A 22,091-nucleotide genomic window follows, 5' to 3' on the forward strand; every position below is an offset into this window, starting at 1 on the left:
ACGACGGGGAATATTCTAAGCATGTGAATCCATGAAAGATCCAATGCTGGAGAAAGTCAATTTAAAAAATAAATATATATAAACAGGATTTCGATCGTGTTTGAGAGTGCAGAGTAGTTCATACACTTCGGTGGTTGTACATTTGTTTCACGTCTTTGTGCTATGACCAACCACTTGCCTTTTGTTGGGACTTGTCAGTTAAATGAATATACACAATATACTGGACCATCAAGTTGAGACGTTTACATTTTGAAGAAAAGTCTTAGGATTAGCTGTATGCAATTATCTTGTGTATGTAAATTAGTGGTAAGGTGACCTGCTCGATTTTCCCGTGGAGGAGTGAAAAGACGAGCGGTACTGCTGAATAGTGCCAAGGGAACGTGCCATCTCTGTATCTGTTTTGATGGCCTGGAGGGACTTGTGGACTGCCTTCAAAATCAGATTTTCAACAAAGGGCATATGCAGCACTTGTGGTTAGACGTCCTGATCAAAGTTAGTGGCCTTCTTCCATCCCTGCACACGAAGGCAGACACCGTTTCCCATCTGCCAGAAACCCATGTTGGCGAAGTCCACTGCCAACGTGATGGCATGGTCCGAAGCCATTTACCCCTCCTGAAAAAGGGCGAGGGCTTCCATCTTCTTGTCGTGTGGGAGGAACTCCAGGATCGGACCCAGCTTGTACCACAACTCCCTGTCATACCTGGCCAGGATTTCCAGGGCTTTGGCCGCCTTGATTGTGGATGCCGCCATGTAAATCACTTTCTTCCCCATGGCGTCCATCCTCTTTCCCTCGCTGTTTGGGGGAACTGACAACGATGAGCACATGTTAGCCGAATGCTACCGAGTCTGGTGATGGTTGCAACTCAGGCACTTGAGTGCAGAGTCAGGCACCCTGTAGTACTTCTTCAGCCTGTCTTGCTTGGCTGGAGCCGTGCATGGATTCTTCATGAGGCCTAGGCCATCCCTCCAAATGTCATCCAGAAAAGGCACTGCCATGATCGTTTTCCTCTTGGCCTCTCGCCTCCAATACAAGAAGCCCTCCTTCTTGGTTTACTCGGGCACCAGCTGGAATAGTTCAGAGGCCCTGGCAAGCATAGAGTGGAATGATCCCACCTCGTCCGGTGGGAAGACTATGAGGAGCATCCAAATGCGGCGATTCATCGTCTGCCGGGACGAAGTCCTCGTCTTCATCGGTACTAGTGGTCGTTGTTAGGCAGAATCCTGTGCAGTGCCCTTAGGGACCACTACACACAATTAAGAAAGTAGTAATATAAGTTCACCTTTGGTACAAGCCTGTACTACACTGTTAAAGTGGTAGCAGTAGCAGAGCAGCCAGACTTATCTCAAGAGTAAATGAGCAGTAGTAGTGATTACACAAAGGACCACAATTACTGTGACTCAAGCAAAGACTGACCAAGGTTTTTGGTTGAAAAGTAAAAGTACATTTATTTCAACACCATCTGTTCGCAAAACACTTAAATTCTATTAGTTTAAAACCACACATCAAAATACACTACACACAACCAACTCACTTTGTTCAGTACAATTCAAGGTAGGTGACAGACCAGTGTTGTGAAACAAAGACGTTACCGGGAGTACAGCAGTGAAAACTTTTTCACAGTAATGACAGCTCGGTCTTGCTAAAGAAACGCGTACCCAGGGGAAGAAATGTTACCAGAGTTAAACCACACTTAGCACACGAATTACCACAAAAGAGTTGGGGGTAAAAATCATAGGCAATACTTTTGTCAAGGCAGATAGAATCAAACGAGCACTTCCCTACAAGTGAATTAAAGTCAATAGGCCTGTGCCAGTGTTCAGAGGAACAGGGTTTCTTTTGCTGAGGCTCACACGGTTAGTACAGTTCACGATTCGAGATTGCCAGGAGTACTTGGATATTGTCACAAAATAGGAAGCAAAAGTTATAAGATGGAAGGAAGATAGGGACAAGCCTTTAGTGAAAAGAAAAAGGGGTTAACCCTAGTTTCTCGAGGTTGGACAGAGTACCTTATTCAAAGTGGAGGAGCTGGTGCCACGGCAGTTGTTCCTGGTAGGTCCGACAGACTCATGGTTCCTGGCGCTTCAGTCGGGGAGACAAGAAAGAGGACATCTGGCGCGATCTGCACTACACAGGGATGAAGCCAGCAGCAGCAAACAAAGCAACAGTGAATAAAAGGTGCGCTCCTTTAAAACAGGAGAGGATCTTCAGACGGCTATCCGGACCACTACAGCAGTGTGCAGCGATTTCGACCAAGAAGAGGATCCTCTGCCTGTGGAAGATGAGCTGGTTGATCCCACCAGGCTCAAGGGACGAAGACTCCGGACTGGATCGTCTCTTGTCGTTGAAGGGTACATAGCTCAGGACTGCAGCAGGGCTCCACCGGGACTTGGTAGTTGGAGCAGCCGTCTTCTACTCCGCTTCTCTTCGGTTCCTTGCAGTTCCAGTGGCGACTCTGACTTCCAGCCCAAGAGTCCTGCCTTTTAGGCGAAAATCCCCCATTCACACAGCCTGGCTGTCAATCACATAGCGTGGGGGTTGTCCAGCCCAGAAAACCTGTACAGCCAATGGACACAAAGTGCGACTTGGGTTTCCAAGGATACCCTGTGCAGGGGGTGACTACACCCCTCCTTCACATTCAGCCAACCTAAACACCCAGACGCCAGAGGAGGGCTTCTGGACAGAAGCCTGCCAAAGATCAGCAAACAAAGGAGGCAAACCTGGTTTGCCGCGCAAAGTAAAACACAAGAAGGATTTTAACAAAAAGAAATGGCGAATAAACCCGACCTGAGCCAAAATAAAAAGTATTTGGTCAAGCGGATTTATGTTCGTGGCTAATATGATAGCCTAAAACAATACCACGGTTATATAGTATAATCGTGGTAGAAAGGTTAGGGTAGATCCAACTGCCACCAGCCAAGTCTTAGTGTTAAGGGAGCGAAACAAAGCTCCAAGAGGTGCAGACAAAAAGGAGTAGGAATTAACCCCTTCCAATACTCCATGTAAGATGGGGTGTATTGGGTCTGCAGTATAAATGACTATATAAAGTTAATGGCAACTTTATCTGTTTCTGGGGGACGGTAGTCAGCCCCAGAAAAATGGAGTCAGAGGGAAGTCTCAAAGACAACCCTGTGTCAATGCACTGAAGGTGCTGTGTAACACACATAAAAAGTGGGGCTCAAGGAGTGGTGTACTCCAGAGCCCAAGATCACAAAAACAGTAGAAATACACATGGCAATACACATGTAAGAGTGGGAAAAAGGTTCACACTCTTACCAAGTGAAAAGATGAAGTCCAAAAATCCAGCAAAGCTGCTGGGGGGCTCACTAGGTGAGGGAAATTAGCCATAGAATGAGAATTCTCCCTAACAGTCGTATCCGTCCCATTACCCGTCTCTGGGTCTGCTGGAGGAGTTGGGGCCCAACATGGTGGAGGAGGTGTATGTGGGGCGTTGGATGGCACTTCCGCTTTTTAGGCTGAGGCTGAACCGGAGCCGGAGGCACTCCGGGTGCCGGTGCCAGGGGCAACCTCTGCTGAATCTCTGACACCAAGGTGTGGAGAATCGACAAAATGTCCAAGGAAATGTCCCTTGGTTGAGGAGGTAACTAAGGAGTGCTAGGCCCGGCGCTGCCACCGTCTTCATTGTCCTCATGAACCATATGAACAAACTCTTGGTCGTCGTCGTCCGTGGATGAAATATCCATTGGTTGAACGCCAACAGTGGAGGAATGTTTTCCGGGCCTCGTCGCCCCCAACCCCCTTTTTCCTCCCTGAGGGCTTCGAGCCGGGACCTGACCCGTTGTCTGCACCCCCTCAGGAGTGCTTGCAGCTTTCACCGATGCCTCTGCGGAAGAATCGCAGGGTGGGGGCAGGGACACTCGCTACGCCGCTGGAGCAACCCTCGTAGGATCGGCACCCATAGCTGTTGTAGTCGTAGTAGATGTCAACGAAGTAGCCTACGAGGACTTTGTCAGTGCTGGTTGAGCCTGTTTGGGCTGCGCTGCCTTCTTCGCCTCTTCCGCCCTGGGCTTATCCGATTTCTGCCATAGTTTAGGCAGGGTAGATGATTTCCTCTTTGAAGAGGAGCTCGATGGTAGGCTGGCTATGGAGATGGAAAGCAATGGTGATCACGGCCTATCCAACCTGGGACCCGGAGCAGCAGCAAACCCGTTGGACTCGGACTTGAGGCTCTTGGCCTTATCTTGGACCCCCACGGATGGGGCGACCTCAAAGGACTTAGAGCTCTTTCCAGAGGAAGACCGCTCCTCGGGCCGGTGGGTTCTGGACGAGGCATGACCCTGCTCGGAGCATGGGGCAGAGGCCTTGTTCAAATGAAGCTATGCCGCCAGCCTACTATGCCAGTCTTTCGTCGTCTTCTTCGAGAAACCTAAGCTTATCTCACATTCCACCTCCTTGTGGTCCGGGTGTTGGCAGTACAGGCATTGCAGGTGCTCGTCTTCCACAAACACATTCTGTAGCCTGTATTTGGTGCAGGGCCTGAAGGACGTCGTCCGTGGATGAAATATCCATTGGTTGAACGCCAACAGTGGAGGACTGTTTTCCGGGCCTCGTCGCAGCCAAACCCCCTTTTTCCTCCCTGAGGGCTTCGAGCCGGGACCTGACCCGTTGTCTGCACCCCCTCAGGAGTGCTTGCAGCTTTCACCGATGCCTCTGCGGAAGAATCGCAGGGTGGGGGCAGGGACACTCGCTACGCCGCTGGAGCAACCCTCGTAGGATCGGCACCCATAGCTGTTGTAGTCGTAGTAGATGTCAACGAAGTAGCCTACGAGGACTTTGTCAGTGCTGGTTGAGCCTGTTTGGGCTGCGCTGCCTTCTTCGCCTCTTCCGCCCTGGGCTTATCCGATTTCTGCCATAGTTTAGGCAGGGTAGATGATTTCCTCTTTGAAGAGGAGCTCGATGGTAGGCTGGCTATGGAGACGGAAAGCAATGGTGATCACGGCCTATCCAACCTGGGACCCGGAGCAGCAGCAAACCCGTTGGACTCGGACTTGAGGCTCTTGGCCTTATCTTGGACCCCCACGGATGGGGCGACCTCAAAGGACTTAGAGCTCTTTCCAGAGGAAGACCGCTCCTCGGGCCGGTGGGTTCTGGACGAGGCATGACCCTGCTCGGAGCATGGGGCAGAGGCCTTGTTCAAATGAAGCTATGCCGCCAGCCTACTATGCCAGTCTTTCGTCGTCTTCTTCGAGAAACCTAAGCTTATCTCACATTCCACCTCCTTGTGGTCCGGGTGTTGGCAGTACAGGCATTGCAGGTGCTCGTCTTCCACAAACACATTCTGTAGCCTGTATTTGGTGCAGGGCCTGAAGAGGGTCCTTCCCTTCTTCTCCTCTGTCATGGTCGGAGGGCGCGATGTAGGCCCAATATGGCCTTCTAGAAACTTTGATGAATCTTCGCCCTTGAGAGGCCCAGAACTTCACCGACAAAGGATCCCTGTTGCCGGCAGATGAGGAAAAGAGCACACAAGCTCTTTGGAACAAAAATCAAACTTTTCTCATTAAAAAAACCCGAAAAAATGGCTAGGGAGAGGGCTGTCATTGGATGGGGGCAGTATGACCCAGGGGACAGAGATTGGTTTAGAGGAGAAATACAGTTTTAAAGTGAAAGTAAAACTGTTTTTTCTTTTACCAAGGATTCCCAGCCTGACGACGGGTAATATTCATGCGAATCCATGACAGACCCGATTCTGGAGAAGGGAAGGCTCCAGTGTACCTTACGTTCCACAAATGCTGGACTGATTCGCTCTCACAAGGGCCAATGGTTTGGTTAGAGCTTTTCCTGTCTAGCAGCACAGTACTGGAACTCCCTGCCAAGTACCTTATGCATTGAAACAAATATGCAAACCTTTTGGACATCCTTGAAAACCCTACTTTTTGGGTAGTCTGTAACTCTCCTGCTTTATGATTACTGTTCCCGCTTGATTAGGTGGGATTTTCTCTGAGTCATGTCTTTACATGTTTGTGCACCTGTGTTTTTGTGCGCCCTGATGCCTGCGGGTCCCCGGTGCGTGACAAATAAAAAAATAAACCAATGGTTGTGAAATAAAGAAAAACAGTTCAAGTGGTACCCCTCCCCCACAACAGATTTACAGGTATGTATGTATGTATGTATGTATTTAGTTTTTATATAGCGCCGATAGCCCGCAGGCATCAGGGCGCTTGTACATAGAACACTGATACTGCGAGACCGAAGACAGACAACACGTATGGGACGGACAAACGGTACAGCTAGCTAATGAGCGGCGCGATCTCTAACTAAGGACCTGTGCACACGGGTTCTTATCTAAAGAGGTATGTTTTCAGCCTCTTCCTAAAAACTGGGTGACTGACTTCGGACCTAAGTGATTCAGGGACACTGTTCCACAGTTTGGGAGCCAGCACAAGAAAAGATCTGCCCAGCCCTGTTTTTAGCTTAAACTTGGGCACGAGCAGAAGACATTTTCCACCCGAGCGAAGGTTTTTGGTGGGGTTGTAGGGCCTTAAGTGTGTTTTCAAATAGGGGGGCGCTGAGCCATACAGGCATTTATGAACCAAGCAGAGGGCTTTGAACTTAATGCGCTCCTCTACCCTGAGCCAATGCAGCGCTAGCCTCTCTTCAGTAACATGGTCTTTCCTTTTCAGGTTTTTTACTATTCTGACCGCGTTATTCTGGATCACCTGACAGCTGGATAGATCCTTGGAAGCGGCCCCCAACAACAGGGAATTCCCATAGTCGAGCCGTGAGAGAATGATGGCTCTGGCTATCGTTGCCCTGTTTGCTTCATTAAGCAATGGTTTGATTGCTTTCATGAGCCTAAGATAATAAGCTGAATTTTTTTGGAGGAAATTGGTTTGGGCGTGAGAGTCGACAGCTGAATCGACCATCATGCCTAGGGTCTTTACCTTGGGAACCACTTGGATAGTGGTATTTTTAATTTGGAAAGAGCTGTACTCTGCTCCCAGTTTTTCCAACCGACGACTGGAGCCAAACAACATCAATTCTGTTTTGGAGTCGTTCAGGCACATCCAGTTTGCCTGCATCCAGTCGTCAATTAGCTTATAAACCTTGGTGAGCGTTTCACTATCTGTGGCGTGGTTCCTACCCCCCAACTCCAATATGAGTTGGGTGTCATCTGCGTAGTTAGTAAATGACACTCCGGCATTCACCAGAAGGGTGCACAGAGTGCGCATGTAAATGTTAAAGAGCATTGGGGATAGGCTAGCACCCTGGGGCACTCCGAATAGGATGTCGCAAGAGTCGGAGAAACTATTACCCCAGTGAACTCTCGCTTGGCGGTTAGAAAGAAAGGATAAGAGCCAGTCAATAGCTCCCTCCGAGCAGCCAACGCTCTCCCTAAGCGCCTTGATAAGAAGACTGTGATCCACTAGATCGAATGCTGCACTGAGGTCTAAAAGCATCAGCATCCCCAGTTTGTTGTCGTCTAACATCGTCAACATCTGATTCTGCAAATCTAGCATAGCTGTTTCGGTGCTGTGAGATGCTCTAAAGCCGGATTGTTGTTGGTGCAGAATCTCCTGTTCTTCAACGTAGTGTTGGAGCTGTTGTGTGGCCACCTTGTCCAACAGTTTGAGAACAAAATTCGAATTGGTAATGGGGCGAAGATTTGCGGGATCCTTGGGATCTAGTCCCGCTTTTTTGACGAGAGGAGTGATGGTAACTCTCTTCAGATCTTTAGGCACCATACCCTCCTGAAAAGACGCGTTCACTATTCTCCGGAGGATGGGAGTAAATAAATCCCTGTGTTGAAGAATAATGCTGGGGGGCAGGACATTTTCTGCACAGGTCGTAGGTTTCATGTTGTTCAATACCTCTAGCATATCTGCTTCTGAGATGGGGTCAAATTTAAAGAGTTGTTCCCTGACCGGTGCATTCCCTTCAGTGGGGCGGATCTCCTGGTTAGGGGCAGATCTGGCCTTAATAATGTTTTGCCTCGCCTTTTCTGTTTTGGCTTGGAGTGCACTAAGCACCATGTTGCAGTCCTCCTTGGATGGGGTGAATGGGGGAGTAAGAGATACAGGTTTTTCTATGCTTTTCAAAATGTTGAAGAGTTTGCTTGTGTTGTTATCGGCATGCTCAATTTCGGTATTAAAGAAATTAGCCTTAACTGTCTTGATTTTCTCTTTATATTCCCTATCCTTCCTTTTCCAGCTTGCTTTACTATCCACCGATTTATCCGAGATCCATTTTCTTTCCAGGATCCGTTTTTCCTTCTTCAGTAGAAGAAGCTCAGGTGTGTACCATTTTTGGTTGTTGCTGTTCCCCCTGGTTAGTTTGGTGGTGAGTGGCGCCTCAGTTTCTACTAACTCGACTAAGTGTTTGTTATATTTATCTAATAGTTCGGTGCAAGCGTCCTGATCCTGAAAAGAGCGCCAAATTTTCTCCAAGCAAGGCTTGAGCTGAAGTTCGTTTAAGTTTTTGAAGTTTCTGATTTCTGCCTTAATATGAGGATTTTGCTTGTGTGTATAGCATGGCAACTTTAGATTGGCTAATATCAAGTGATGATCACTCCATATGCAGGGAGTGGTGCTGCAGTTTTGTAAGAGGATGTTGTGACCACACAGCCAGTCCAGCTGGTTTCCCTGGGGGGTGGTGGGATCTTTATTAAGGACTTTAAAGTCGAGATTATTCAGAGCTTTCTCCAGTGCTATGGCCCCTTTGTCTCTCTTATTACCACGCCAGAGGTTCCAGTCTCCCATAACGACCGTGGACGCGTTAACCGATCTCAAGGTGTTTAGGTGGGAGCAAAGTTCCGATGAAAAATCTGAGACTAATGCTGGTGGTCTATAGATAGCTATTAGGTTGAGACAATTGTTGGGGGAGAAGATCAGTTTGAGGTGTAATGCTTCGCACCCGCTAAAGCCTATGGATACCTTGAAGAGTTTGAGACTGTTCTTGGCAATAATTGCTACTCCACCTCCCCTACCCCGTACTCTATTGTCGTAGTAAATAGTGTAATCTGCTGGAACGGCCTGCTCACATGTGGGCCCTACAGGGTCTTTGAGCCAGGTTTCTGTTATGCAGAGTATGTCGAAATTATGGCAGGATATCATGTCTTTAATGTTGATGGCATGTTTGGTTAGGGAGCGTGTATTAAGCAGGCCAATATTCAGGCACGTCTATTTCTCCGTACCATCCCTAAGGGTGTCTGCGGACGTATTCCCCTCCCTTTCATGGCTGTTGGCCTCCTCCCCCTCCGCCCGGCTCCCATGTGTGACTACAGCTGGTACATGCATGTCTCAAGCCCCCACTTACCGAGGTACTAGGGCACCAGGTGAGTTCGGAAAGCCCGTGGGTCCGCTGGGAGAGATAGAGGTCCCAACATGAGGTTGCGCCGAGCGCCCGCACGTCCGGCCACGGACCGGCACAGACCGGCTTGCCCCCTTCACGCCGGCGCGTTCGCGCCGGGTTTAAACTAATAAGGCAGCCTAAAACTACCAGGCTGCTGGGATGTGTAGTTCCACAACCCAAGTAGCACTGGTAGGGAACAATCAAAATGCAGTCAAACTGCGCAGATTTAAACAGTACTGACCAGCAAACACACTGTTAATAAAATGTAATTGTAATATCTTTAAAACACACTAATAGCTTTATGAATGTGATTTCTTAAAGCAAAACTGAACGAAAATTACCGGAATCGGCGAATTACGGCAGCGTTTTTAAAAATACAATCCTTTTAGCAGGGAAGGTGATTCAAAGTGGACTTTATAGTCCGGCCAGACCGGCACAGACCGGCTTGCCCCCTTCGCGCCGGCGCGTTCGCGCCGGGTTTAAACTAATAAGGCAGCCTAAAACTACCAGGCTGCTGGGATGTGTAGTTCCACAACCCAAGTAGCACTGGTAGGGAACAATCAAAATGCAGTCAAACTGCGCAGATTTAAACAGTACTGACCAGCAAGCACACTGTTAATAAAATGTAATTGTAATATCTTTAAAACACACTAATAGCTTTATGAATGTGATTTCTTAAAGCAAAACTGAAGGAAAATTACCGGTATCGGCGAATTACGGCGGCGTTTTTAAAAATACAATCCTTTCAGGAACCAGACATCACACCGTTGCAACCAACACTCATATTTGGTGCTTGAAATTGCAGAAGGGCCGAACGCCTGGTGCGTCCATGGGTATCACGTTGTAAAATTAATATTTTTTTTAAACACATTTTGCTTCAACCATCAATATCACCAATGATGTATGGAACAATTAGGAGACTGAGAAAATGTTTATATGTAGATTCTGTGCCTGTGGATATTTCAAGAAAAGAAGAAGGGTTCCGTTAGAAATAAGTTTGAAGACTTTATGGGCTGTATGACAGACACTACACTGCTGGAAAAGTGCACTGGTGTAGTGCTCTTTTGCACTGCGCAATGTGGCAAAGATTGCCCATTTGCAACAATAAATTGCTGCAATGCATCTTTACACTACACCCTACCCATCACCGGTAAAATACTCAAAGCTTTGCCATAGCCCTGACGTAGGCTGTGGGACAGATACTGTTCTTCACTCACCAATTACGCCTCCTCATCCCGCGGCGATATGCCTGCGGACCCCGCCTCACACCTTTTTCTGACTTTTGTCCTCTCTCTTGGCCCATGGTCTCCGTGGCCGTTGATGCAACGCCCCCTCCAAGACAAGGCGTGTCCCTGTAATGTGCCTTGGACTTGATTGCTTTCTCACCTAGTTGTAACCTCGCTGTACTGAGCTTAACCCATAGCCAACTGTACTAGCTATCTAATGGTATCTAATTCTATCTAATGCCTTGCCCATGCATGCATTTGCCTCTTATGAAAACTCTGCTGGTAAATTTCCATGTTGGTACTAGCACATTAAACTCCGTGATGCACAATGCATGTTCTCAGCACTAGTGTAGTATGATGTGCGGCCCACTACCAAACCCTGTTGCACAACATCCCATTCACCACTTATAGCACACTACACATGCTGACCCTAAATGCTCTTGCATCTACTGCACACACCTATTAAGCATTTATACCAATATGATTCTGCTGCATCCATACTGTTATTTGATGTGACTTTCCGCTGAGTGCTGCAAAGTCTGATAACTTGCCTGTATTGCACGCCTCTGTGACTAGCCTGATTTTAGCCTATTGTGACCATATTGATTTTAGCCTACCTAAACTTGATGTGATTTTGAAATTTAGTACACAATGCCAATGTTCAACTTAGCCTATCGTGACTATCCTGATTTTAGCCTACTGTGACCATACTGAATCCCGCCTATTCCGACTATACTGAACCCAGCCTATACTACCTACACGGCCCATGCTGAACCTAGCCTATGTGAACCACTGAGCCGAGTCTTTCTCAAATAAACTGTTGTAAAAACTACCACACCCACCCTGATTCTGGTCTGACCTAGCGCTAGCCAACTTGGCACCAGTTATAGCCCACCTGATCCAATCTATTCAATCCAATAATAACTGTAGTACAATGTATATCAGCAAAACCCTGTTGCTATCTGCACCATTGCAGATCACACAAATACTCTTGTTAACCATGGATCAAATTAAACATGCACACTGTCTCACATTGAACAGTAATACCAGGCTCCGTGCTAGACTCCCATCCGCCTACGAACCCAAAATGACAAGCAACACTTACTAAAACTCCCGCACCAACCATAAATTCAATATTCCACATACGACACAAGCTCACGTGCAAAATATTTCAGGTGCCAAAACGAAAGAACACATACCTGTAACTTTGAAATCCCAGAGATTACCTAGTACAACCACGATAGCTGGAGCACTGATCAATGCCAGATCTGTCGTGGCTCACGCCATAGAATTAGCCGATATTCTAACAGCAGACACCATCAACCTCTTAGCGGTTACTGAAACCTGGCTGCATGAGGCAGCAGGCCCAGCGCTTACATTAACGATACCAGAAGATTATCAACTCTTAAAATGGACAGACCCAATTCTAGAGAAGTTGGTGTAGACATCATTGCTAAAGCTAACCTAGACCTAAGACTATCCACGTTACCCCCACTAAAATCCTGCGAATTACTTTCAGCCAAACTGCCTATATCCCCATGCCGTACTCTAACCATCTACCTTATATATAGGCCACCAGGACCCATAGGCTCATTTGAAGAGGACATATCTAGCCTCTTAGCTAACAACACTAAAGACTCATCCCAGATAATAATCTTAGGGGACCTCCACTTAGGATTCAATGATCCGGATGACAAACAAGTCCAAGCGATAGCTACCATGCTTGAAGAACATGGCTTTATCCAAAATGTTCACTCCCCTACCCACGATAAAGGCAGGACCCTAGATTGGGTAGCCACCCTAAACTGCCAAACCACCATCACTAAAATCACACCCCAAATTTGGCCTGACCATTATTTAATTGATTTCATCTTAACACTTAACAAATAGATAAAGATAAAATTATAGCACCTTCTCTTCCCACTAGATCAAAGAAGAATTTCTCACCTGACAACCTCCTACCTCTCATCCTTCCTGTGATTAATGCCCTGCCAAGCAATTCTGACCCAGAAACCCTGGTGAAGGCCTAGATACTATTGCCCCAGTGGTGAAGGCCCTAGATACTATTGCCCCAGTTAAGGTACGTAAAAGTAAACAACAGACTCACCGTAAAGAACTTAGATTGTAAAAAGGGAAGTTAGAAACTACATGGCAACATTACCCAACGGAGGAAAATGAACTAAAACTAAAACTCTGTGCCAATAACTAGAAGAAAGAAATTATCCAAACAAAAAAAGAAGTCTACAATAACAGAATCTCAAAAGCATGTTCTAATACTAAGGAATTATTCGCGATCCTTCGAGAACTAGAAGCGCCCATACCTCCACCAGATAACATACCCAAAGACAAGCAATGGTGTACTAGCATTCAAAATGCCCTAGCTAATAAAATAAAAACACTATAAACTAATAGATAGAGTGGCATATCTTCAAATTCAGAAGTATCTCGAGTCCAACCAACTTCTAGGCTCTGGCCAATCGGGTTTTAGACCCCAGCACGGTACAGAGACCGCATTAATAGACCTTAAAACACAAGACAAAGGAAACATAGCTATGCTACTCCTCCTTGATTTGTTGGCAGTGTTCGACTTGATGGACCATGCAGTATTATGCAAACACCTAGCTTCGGTTGCCCACTTCTCAAGTGAAGCTACAGCCTGGTGTTAGGGAGAATTCTCATAAATGGCTAATTGCCCCTACCTAATGAGTCCCTCAGCAGCTTTGCTGGGTCTCTCAGATTTACTTATTTCACCTGATAAGAGTGTGAGCCTTTTTCCCACCCTTACATGTGTTTTGCCATGTGTGTTTTACCATTTTGTGTGTTCTTGGGCTCTGGAGCCTCACCTGCTCCATGAGCACCACTTTTGTGTGTGTTACACAGCACCTTCAGTGCAGTGACACAGGGTTGTCTTTTAGAATTCCCACTGACTCAATTTTTCTGGGGCTGACTACTGTCCCCCAGAAACATGTAAAGTTGCCATTAACTTTATATAGTCACTTTAAACCACAAACCCAGTACACCCCATCTTACATGGAGTATTGGAAAGGGTTAACTCTTATCTCTTTTTGTCTGTGCCTCTTGGAGCCTTGTTTTGCTCCCTTAACATTAAAACTTGGCATGTGGCAGTGGTAACTACTCTAACTTTTCTACCGTGATTATTTTATATAAACATGGTAATGTTTTAGGGTATTATATTAGCCTCGAACATAAACCCGCTTGACCAAATACATTTTATTTTGGTTCTGGCTGGGTTTATTCGCCATTTCTTTTAGTTAAAGTCTTTCTCGTGTTTTTCTCTGCGCGCCAAACCAGGGATGATTCCTTTGTTCGCTGTCTTTTCGCGGGCTTCTGCATAGAAGCCCTCCTTAAGGCACCTGAAAGTCTATGTAGGCAGGATGTGAGGGAGGGGTCTTCGGACCCCTGCCATGGGTTCCCTTGGTAACCCAAGTCGCACTGTTGTCTGATTGGCTAAGGGGACTGGCCTTGCCAAGCCAGCCACCCTGCTGTGTGATTGACAGCCAGGCTGTATGACTGGGGGAAAACTGCATAAAAAGCAGGTCTCTGGGACTGGAAAGGCAAAGTCACCATTGGAACGAAAGAACGAACGAGGAACTGGAAGAAGAAGACCCCTACCACGACTGAACCGCCCGGTGAAGCCCTGCTGCAGGCCTGAATCTCCGAATCCGATGACAGAGAGAAACTTCTTCCCTTGAGCTGGTGGGGCCAACCAGTTTGCCCAAACTACAAGCCAGGACCCCTCCTCTGGTCGAATTCACTGTACAGAGCTACAGTGGGCCGGATAGCCAGGAAGGTCGGACCCTGCTTGGGTTTTAAGGAGTGCACCTTTTATTTGTTGTTTTGCTCTACTGCTGGTTTCTTCCCTGGGTGGCGCAGGACCCTCCAGTCTTCCTACTTCGTGTCAGTCCGACAGTTGCTTCAGGAGCCGGGAGCCTGCAGGAACCACCAGGAACATCTGCCTCAGCTACAGCTGCCTCTCCATTTTAAGGTTCTGTGCAAATCCGGTTGCTCGTTTCGTTCAACCGTGGTAAAAGTGTTTTAAATCTTTTGCCAATCCGAGGGCTTGTCCTTCTCTTCTCCTTGAACTAACTTTTCTACCAACCAACCTCGTCCAGAATCTGTGCCACGAACTTTAAAGCAAACTACCCTGAACTGTGTGATCTTGAGCAAAAGACTTTTGAACCATTGACTTTGGCCCTGAGCCTTTTCTAGCTGATCTCCTCACTGATGCTCCTCTTGTTCAATTGCCCTGAGTACTTACCTGTTGGTTTTGCCTAATTTCTAATAACTTTGTCTTTCCCTCCCTTTTAAATTGCTGGAGTGCCATTTTGCTCCCACTTCATTTTGTGAGCTTAACTTTTCTGGAATTTAAGGGAAGTGGTGTGGTGTATTTATGATTGTGATTTTTAACTTGCTTATAATAGTGAAATGTTATACAACTGTGGAGTAAATATATATTCTTTTACTTAGAAAGCTTGAGTCAGTGTTTGCCTGAATCGTGGTAATTGCTGTCCTTTGTGTAACTATTTGATACTGCTCACTTACTCTTGAGATAAGTCTGGCTGCTCTGCTACTGCTACCACTTTAACTGTGTAGTATAGGCTTGTACCAAAGGTGAAATTGTACTGTCACTTGTAGTCTTAATTGTGTGTGGTATTCCCAAACGGTACTGCATATAATTCTGTCTAACACCTGGGTTCAGTCCTTTCTAGATAACTGAAGTATGTGAGTCTTCGCCACCCCTGCATCAGCAGACCCAATCCAAACAACATGTGGTGTCCCTCGGGGCTCATGTGTCTCACCAACCATGTACAATATCTTTACTAAGCCTTTATTTGACAAATTGGACAGACTGGGTGTCACCTACACTAATTACGCGGACGACACCCAGATCCTCAATTCCCCTTTCGGGCAATTTTACCTCAGATACAGCCTTAGTAAATGAAATATACATCCTCATTCAGGCATGGATGGCAACCCATGGCCTCTGCCTGAATGACGACAAAACAAAGATCCTGATCCTTGGCTCGTCCAATAACCTAAAAAAACTGGACACTAACTATAGCGCCTTAAATATTGATGGCAACACTATTAAAGTCGCTAAAGAAATGAAGACACTTGGCTTCTATCCGGATGCCACACTAAACCTAAACAAACAGGTAAACGCCCTGGCCTCATCCACCGCTTACACTGGCAAATTAATCAGAGCATGTAGACCCCTCCTCTCACTGGCAAGTTGCATTATCTTAGCTAATACCCTCATCTTATCAAAATTGGACTATTGTAATGCACGGTATCTAGGAGCCAACAAATACATCATCAACAAACTACAGACATTGTAAAATAATGCGCTCAGAATGGCCCTGAACCTCCCTACTAGAGAGCACATATCCAATGCTAGGAGAAACCATCACTGGCTGAAAATTAGCGATAGGATCCTCTTTAAAACTGTGTCATTAACCCTCAAATGTCTTAACAATGCTGCCCCTCCATATCTGAAGGAAAAAATAACCAGAAAATCCTCTGAACAGCCTTCTAGGACACCCAATTCCTACTGCCTCCAAATACCTAGATTTAGACTAAAAAAACAGGAGGTAACAGTTTCCCAGTAAAAGCAGCCCAGCAATGGAATGCCCTACCAGTTCAGCTCAGAAGGGATCAGTCTTACTTCAGTTTCAGATGTAACACCCGTTCCTGGTTACGCCTTAATGACCACTAGTCTAATGAATGTTGCTGTATGTTTACGTGTATGCCTCTTACCTGTACCTATCTGCATTGACATCTGTATTCTCTGCTCCTGACTGTACCTGTAACTAAGCTGTAAGTATTTTTGTGATGTTGTGCACCCAGCTAACTAAGGGTTCGGTGCGCCCTACAAATAAATAAACAAAGAAACAAACACTGGAGTAAAGATTAAAGTGACTAACTCCTGCCAACGCGCAGAAACCTTCAACATAGCACAGATTAACACACTTCTCTCAAAATGATCAATCCCAAATCCTCAGCACGCTGGTACCCTCATTAGATAAGGTTAGCAAAATAAATCTATGAAGGCTAGAAAATCAAGGGTGCACATGCCATTTTCACACAGTCCTCAAATTGCAGCACACAACTGTAGCAAACACCACCTTCTCCATGTACACCATCACCCATGTGAAAGAAGAGGGTCTTCAGAGCTGTCAGCCCTTCTACCAAGAACCTGCCCTTAAATTCCCAATTTTTTTTATTGGTTGAACAGAAAATTCAACCTTAAAATACAAACATGTATTAATCTGTTCTCTCTTTGATGCATCATTACAGATCCTCCCATTATTATAGTTATAGTTAGTCACCCATCATCAAAGGTGAGAGGATCAGTTCTACAAATTTGAGGGCGTCAAGTGTCCGCCCAAGTTTATCGGTCGTCATTAGTCTTTCCCAGCATTCCTCCTCTATAGTAGGATTAACTTGGACCACACAGTCGCCCAAATACTTTCTTCTTTAGATTGAAAGCTTTGGGCAGCACAAAATCAGATGTCTGGTTGTCTCTTGAATTTCAAGATTCCCACAGAAGCGACATCTGGATTCTTCTACTTCGATTGATCTGTTTTCGTAAAAATGGCACCTCCATAGATGGCAGGATGTTAAGCCTACATTGCATCAATAGGTCCCAATATCGGGATGATGGGAACCTTCTCAAGTACAGAGGGGGATCATTTAGTGTTTTACGTTCCCATATGATGATGTGACAATATTTGTTCTGCCTCTTCAGAGTTTACGTTTCGACCCAGTCTCTCTCTCGCAAAGTTTTCTTTGCCTTGTCAGGATTTGTTTTGAGTGTCTCCGTTTTGATGTCATAGTACGATAGTACATCTTGGCATTTCCCCTTCCGGGCCTAAATTCGACGTTACATCCAAAAATCAACAGCAAGCAATACATAACTACATCAAAAGGGGTAACTTGTTCCGCTCCAACTTAGACAGCGCCAATGAACGATCCAACAACTTCACCATTCTCGCAGAAGACATACTGAAATGAAGCTCCTGTACCCTCTCCCTAGCATCTTTATTCCCTAAAATATATCACACAAGAAGCCAACATTGTCCCTGCCATCATATCCCTCTTCCCTAAGAATAAACTCATCTTCATCCAGTCAATTCCTCCCAATCAATGCCATACCTCCACTTCACCCAAGACAGCCCAAACTGCCCCAACTCCCCTCTCCACCCACTTGAAGATCACACCTCTATGCAAACTCCTACTCATTGGAGCAGAAGAGTGGAGTGACTAGGGATGCTGATGAGGGATCATAGATGGGATGGGATGGGGATCTACACCATTTCCATTGGTCAGCCTACTAAACTACATATCAAAGAATAGGTGGGAATGCAGTGAAAAAGGCGGGAGAAACAGGCAAACCTCTAATGGTACAGGGGTGTATGCCAAGAGGGGGTGCAATTAGAATAGGGTCAAAAATTCTGAGAATCTTGGAAAAGTAAAAATGGCAAGAAATTAGAATAAATGAATGCCCAGTAATTCAATACCTTGAACTGGATCTGTTGAATTCAGTGAGACAAGAAGGACCATCATAGAACTACAGGAGCCCTGTAGGTTTTAAAATGAGCCAGTGGGGGAAGGTGGGCTTACATATGTGGAGGTTTGGAACTTTCAATAAACAATATTTTTGAAGAGGTCCTTCACTGGTTACGAATCCTTGCCATTCTCAAAGTTCACACTGTACTAGATGACCTTTTGTTTGTCCCAAATGAAAGATGATTACAAGCAAGATATTGTTATGACACAAGGGAAAGAAACAATTCTAGGCAAGTATGACATGGACGCGCACTACTGCATGATAGAACGTTGCCTAGGATAGCAATATCTAATTTTATGAACAAAATAATCCGGATCAAGCTGAACAAGTATCAAGAATATTGAAAATACAAAATTTAGAAAGCATTGGGATTATTCCCACTTTTATACACATTTATATAAAGGATTCTTGCATTACAAAAGTATGATTTCGATAAGCAACACATTTTAAAATTGAAGATCCATTTACTGATTAGCGGTATAGCTAGGTAAAGTCACTAAGTCCTTTAAATGCATGCAAACGTTGCTAAAAGATGAAAAATACATCACACTGGAGCAATGTATAAGGATTTTTTGTTCACAAGCTTACAGTTCCTGTTGTCTTCTGTAGCTCAGTAGTTGATACCATGGTATCTACTTCTTGGTTACCTATCAGGGCACGAAGGGAAGCCTGCAAAAAAGTGAACAATGTATTACACCTTTTGCTTGTTTTCATCATTCGCTCTTCCCACTTTATTGGGCATAACAACATACAATAATAAAATAGATGCTTAAAGACATTCAGATCCTCAGCAATTGAGCACATTTTAGATCTGACTGATGTCAGACAGAGATCTTATATTAGATAAATTAAGGGAAAAACATTAAATAAAAGGGCTATGGCATACAAAAAGCAGTCGCATGATATCAGCAGAAGGTGCACAAATTCTAATGGATTCCTTCCTCCCACTAATACCTCATCTACGATATTCTATCCCTGCGCAGCTGAACTTTGGACATTTTTCTGCCAACAGGGGCTGAAGTGCGATGCCTCTAAGTTCCCAACACCCGACATTAAGACAGGCCTGTACATATGGAGGTATGTATGGAGGTACCATGCCCAAGGACCGAAGTTCCTTTTTTCTGTGCACTCTGTTCGTTTCAGGAACGCTGGACTTCGAAGTTGCAATATGTGTGCTCCCGATAAGGGGCATCATTCTGACTGTGGCAGAGTGGTAAAACAGTGGTAAAACAGTGGTGGTAATGGAATTACCGCCACTTTTCCGGCTCCAGCAAACTCAGAGTTTGGCCTTGAAGTGGAGCATTTACTGCCAATAGTGCAGGAGGAAATACTCCAACTTAATTCTGGAAAGAATTTGATAAACTTCCGGTGGCAGAATTACCGGCGGTGGTAATTCCACCGAAATCCCCATGAAGTCCGATGGACTTCCAAAAATGGGGATTCGCACCACCTACCACAATTTGTACTCCTGCGGTAAATCGGTGGGCCCAAGTGACGGTAACAGTAATAACATTTGGCAGTAGTTTGGTGGTAATTTACTGCCAAACTTGGAAAGCGGGCCATGGTCTTCAAGCCCTGGGTGGATTGTAGTCAACAAATGTCAGTCTCCGACCCCCACACATCTCTTAATAAAGCCTGTGGGAGGAGCACAACCACAGGACTGCGGGCCTTGTCAATCGATGCATCAGAAGGGCCAATGGGAGAGGCCAGCAAACACAAGGAAAAAAGAAACAACAGATCTCGTCCGAGGTCACAGCGAGAGGAGCAGAGGTCGGAAGACAGGTCCCCAGCCCAAAAGAAGAAGCAGCACTGCAAGAGATCCCATTCCCTGAGCAGTACCTCTGAACACCACTCTTCGAAGAAGAGGAGTAACCACTCAAAGAACTACCCAGAGGCTGCTCCACAGGCACCGTTTTTTTCAACTAATCATCCAACCTTAAAGAATGGGAACCCTTTTAGGCTAAAGATTCTTGACATCTTCGCCAACGCTGCAGCACTGGCAGCTTTAGCCTCAGCGTTGATGGTGCCACCGGGACCCATTGCGCATGGACAAGCCAGCAGGAACCGAGTGAAGAACCGCAACTGCACACCTAAGGGTTTGGCCACGGCTTCTATGGACAATGTCCCATCCCGGCAGCAACACGCTCCACCATTGGGCATCGAACATTAAGTGCAGGTGCTGGCCCCCTCTACCTCAGTGTCAAAGTTGCTGTTTGGTAACGGGCCTCATCTGCAGTATGCCCTCTTTCCAATGGGGCATTTATGTCAAAGATAGGTGAAACCTTTGATGAGGAAGGAGATCCCATCCCCTGGACCACTCCGGTGGCGATAGTGCGCGGTACAAATATCCTTTAACATTAACATTAGTACGGAACACCTGTGCCCTCAAGAGCTGAGGGATGTCCCAGAGGAGTACTACAGGGTGGAAGAAGGATTGTTGATCCTGGCTTCCAGTCTGCTTGAGGCCAGTAATCCATATACATCTCCAGAGTTGGACATCTTCCTGGCCCCGACTCCAGGGAAACCACGGGCCTTACTCCAACACCTGATGGCGATGGTGGTCAACACCCTGGGGTTCTCAGCCCCTTCCATGGCGAAGGTTCAATCCTGGACAAAGGTCCCCCGTAAGGAAATCCTCCAGCCTTTTAACCGCACAGTTGAGGTACCAGTACTGGAAGCCTGGGAAGAACCTGATTCGGTCAAAGCAGTTGACCGGGACTTGGTAAGGAAGCACTGTCCAGCATTTCTTTCTAGCCACGCCTCTTATGAAAGCTTTGTGGGTCAGGCCACAATGAGCAACCTGAGAACATCCACATTTCCTCTGGTAATGTTCTTTGTGATGGATGTTCTTCCCACGCATTCCTTCCTGATTGAGTGGCAGGCTCAGAGGGCGTTGAGGGATCTGTGGTAGGAATGTCACCAGAAGGAGAAATTACTTACCGTAATGTTCTTTCTATGGATTCTTCGCCCGCAGATTCCTCATCTGATAGATATCCTTATGCAGCTCTGCTGCTTCAGAAAAACTTTGACAGGGGGCGTTCTGGACATCAACTCTCCCGTTGATCCGTTCACTCAGTGCTCGATCCTCAGCTCTGAATGTGATGTCAGGCGTCGAATATATACCACGTCACTACGCCCCGCACCTCAGTTCCCCCTTCTTTCTCCCCGAGCTCAACGGCTGCATAGGAACACAGAGAGAAAAGGGGTTAACCAACCTACAAGAGGTTAACACAACAACAAACTTCCTAAAGGAAGAAAAAACCTTGCGAAAGAGACCACAATTTCCAGCATCAGAATTCTTTTTTTTTTATATATAGAGAGAAAACTATGTGGCATCAACGACAGAAGATGGGCATCCTAGGACCATCAGCAGGTGTCAACCCACTAAAAGAGAGATGCGCACCAACCGCCAAACATTCTGAGCGGGGATGGATGGGAGGGGAGATGAGGAATCTGCAGGTGAAGAATCCATAGAACGAACATTACAGTAAGTCATTTCTCCTTCAATGCATTGGCTTTCTCAGGCAGATTCTGCATCTAATAAGACTCACCAAGCAGTTAGGTGGGCAGAAAGTTAGAATAACAGATTTTGCAGCACTGCCCTGCCAAACCATGCATCAGCCCCATGGGCAACATCCAGACTGTAGTGTCTAGTGAATGTGTGAAGTAAGGACCATGTAGCCACACAACAAATATCCCTAACCGGGACCCCGCCCCTTTGTAAGGCAGTCGAAGCAGAGACCACCCCTACTCCAGTGTGCCCTGATGCCAGAAGGCAGCTCCTTACCTGCAGATTGGTAGCACTCCGCTATGCACAAAATGATCCACTGGGACAGTGTTTGCTTTGTCACTGCCAGACCTTTACAGGCTAGAGAATAGGCCACGAAAACTTTATCTGATTTTCCAAATTCAGATGTCCTTGCGACATAGAAACTTTGGGCCTTTTTTTTGATCCAGCCGGTGGAAA

General features: G+C 46.2%; 1 protein-coding gene across 7 annotated transcripts in view; it reads right to left on the reverse strand.

Annotated features, from left to right (window-relative positions):
• PARP4 (poly(ADP-ribose) polymerase family member 4) overlaps positions 1-22,091 on the reverse strand; it is a 2,748,946-nt gene that overhangs the window by 1,038,617 nt on the left and 1,688,238 nt on the right. For all 7 annotated transcript variants that reach the window (XM_069639202.1, XM_069639198.1, XM_069639200.1 and 4 more), the window contains exon 27: positions 18,713-18,793. In XM_069639202.1, the coding sequence (XP_069495303.1) occupies positions 18,713-18,793 (81 nt within the window). The remainder of the gene's footprint in view (positions 1-18,712; positions 18,794-22,091) is intronic.

The sequence above is a fragment of the Ambystoma mexicanum genome, chromosome 7q, assembly GCF_040938575.1.
Source record: "Ambystoma mexicanum isolate Mex_15411 chromosome 7q, UKY_AmexF1_1, whole genome shotgun sequence".
Classification (NCBI taxonomy): domain Eukaryota; kingdom Metazoa; phylum Chordata; class Amphibia; order Caudata; family Ambystomatidae; genus Ambystoma; species Ambystoma mexicanum.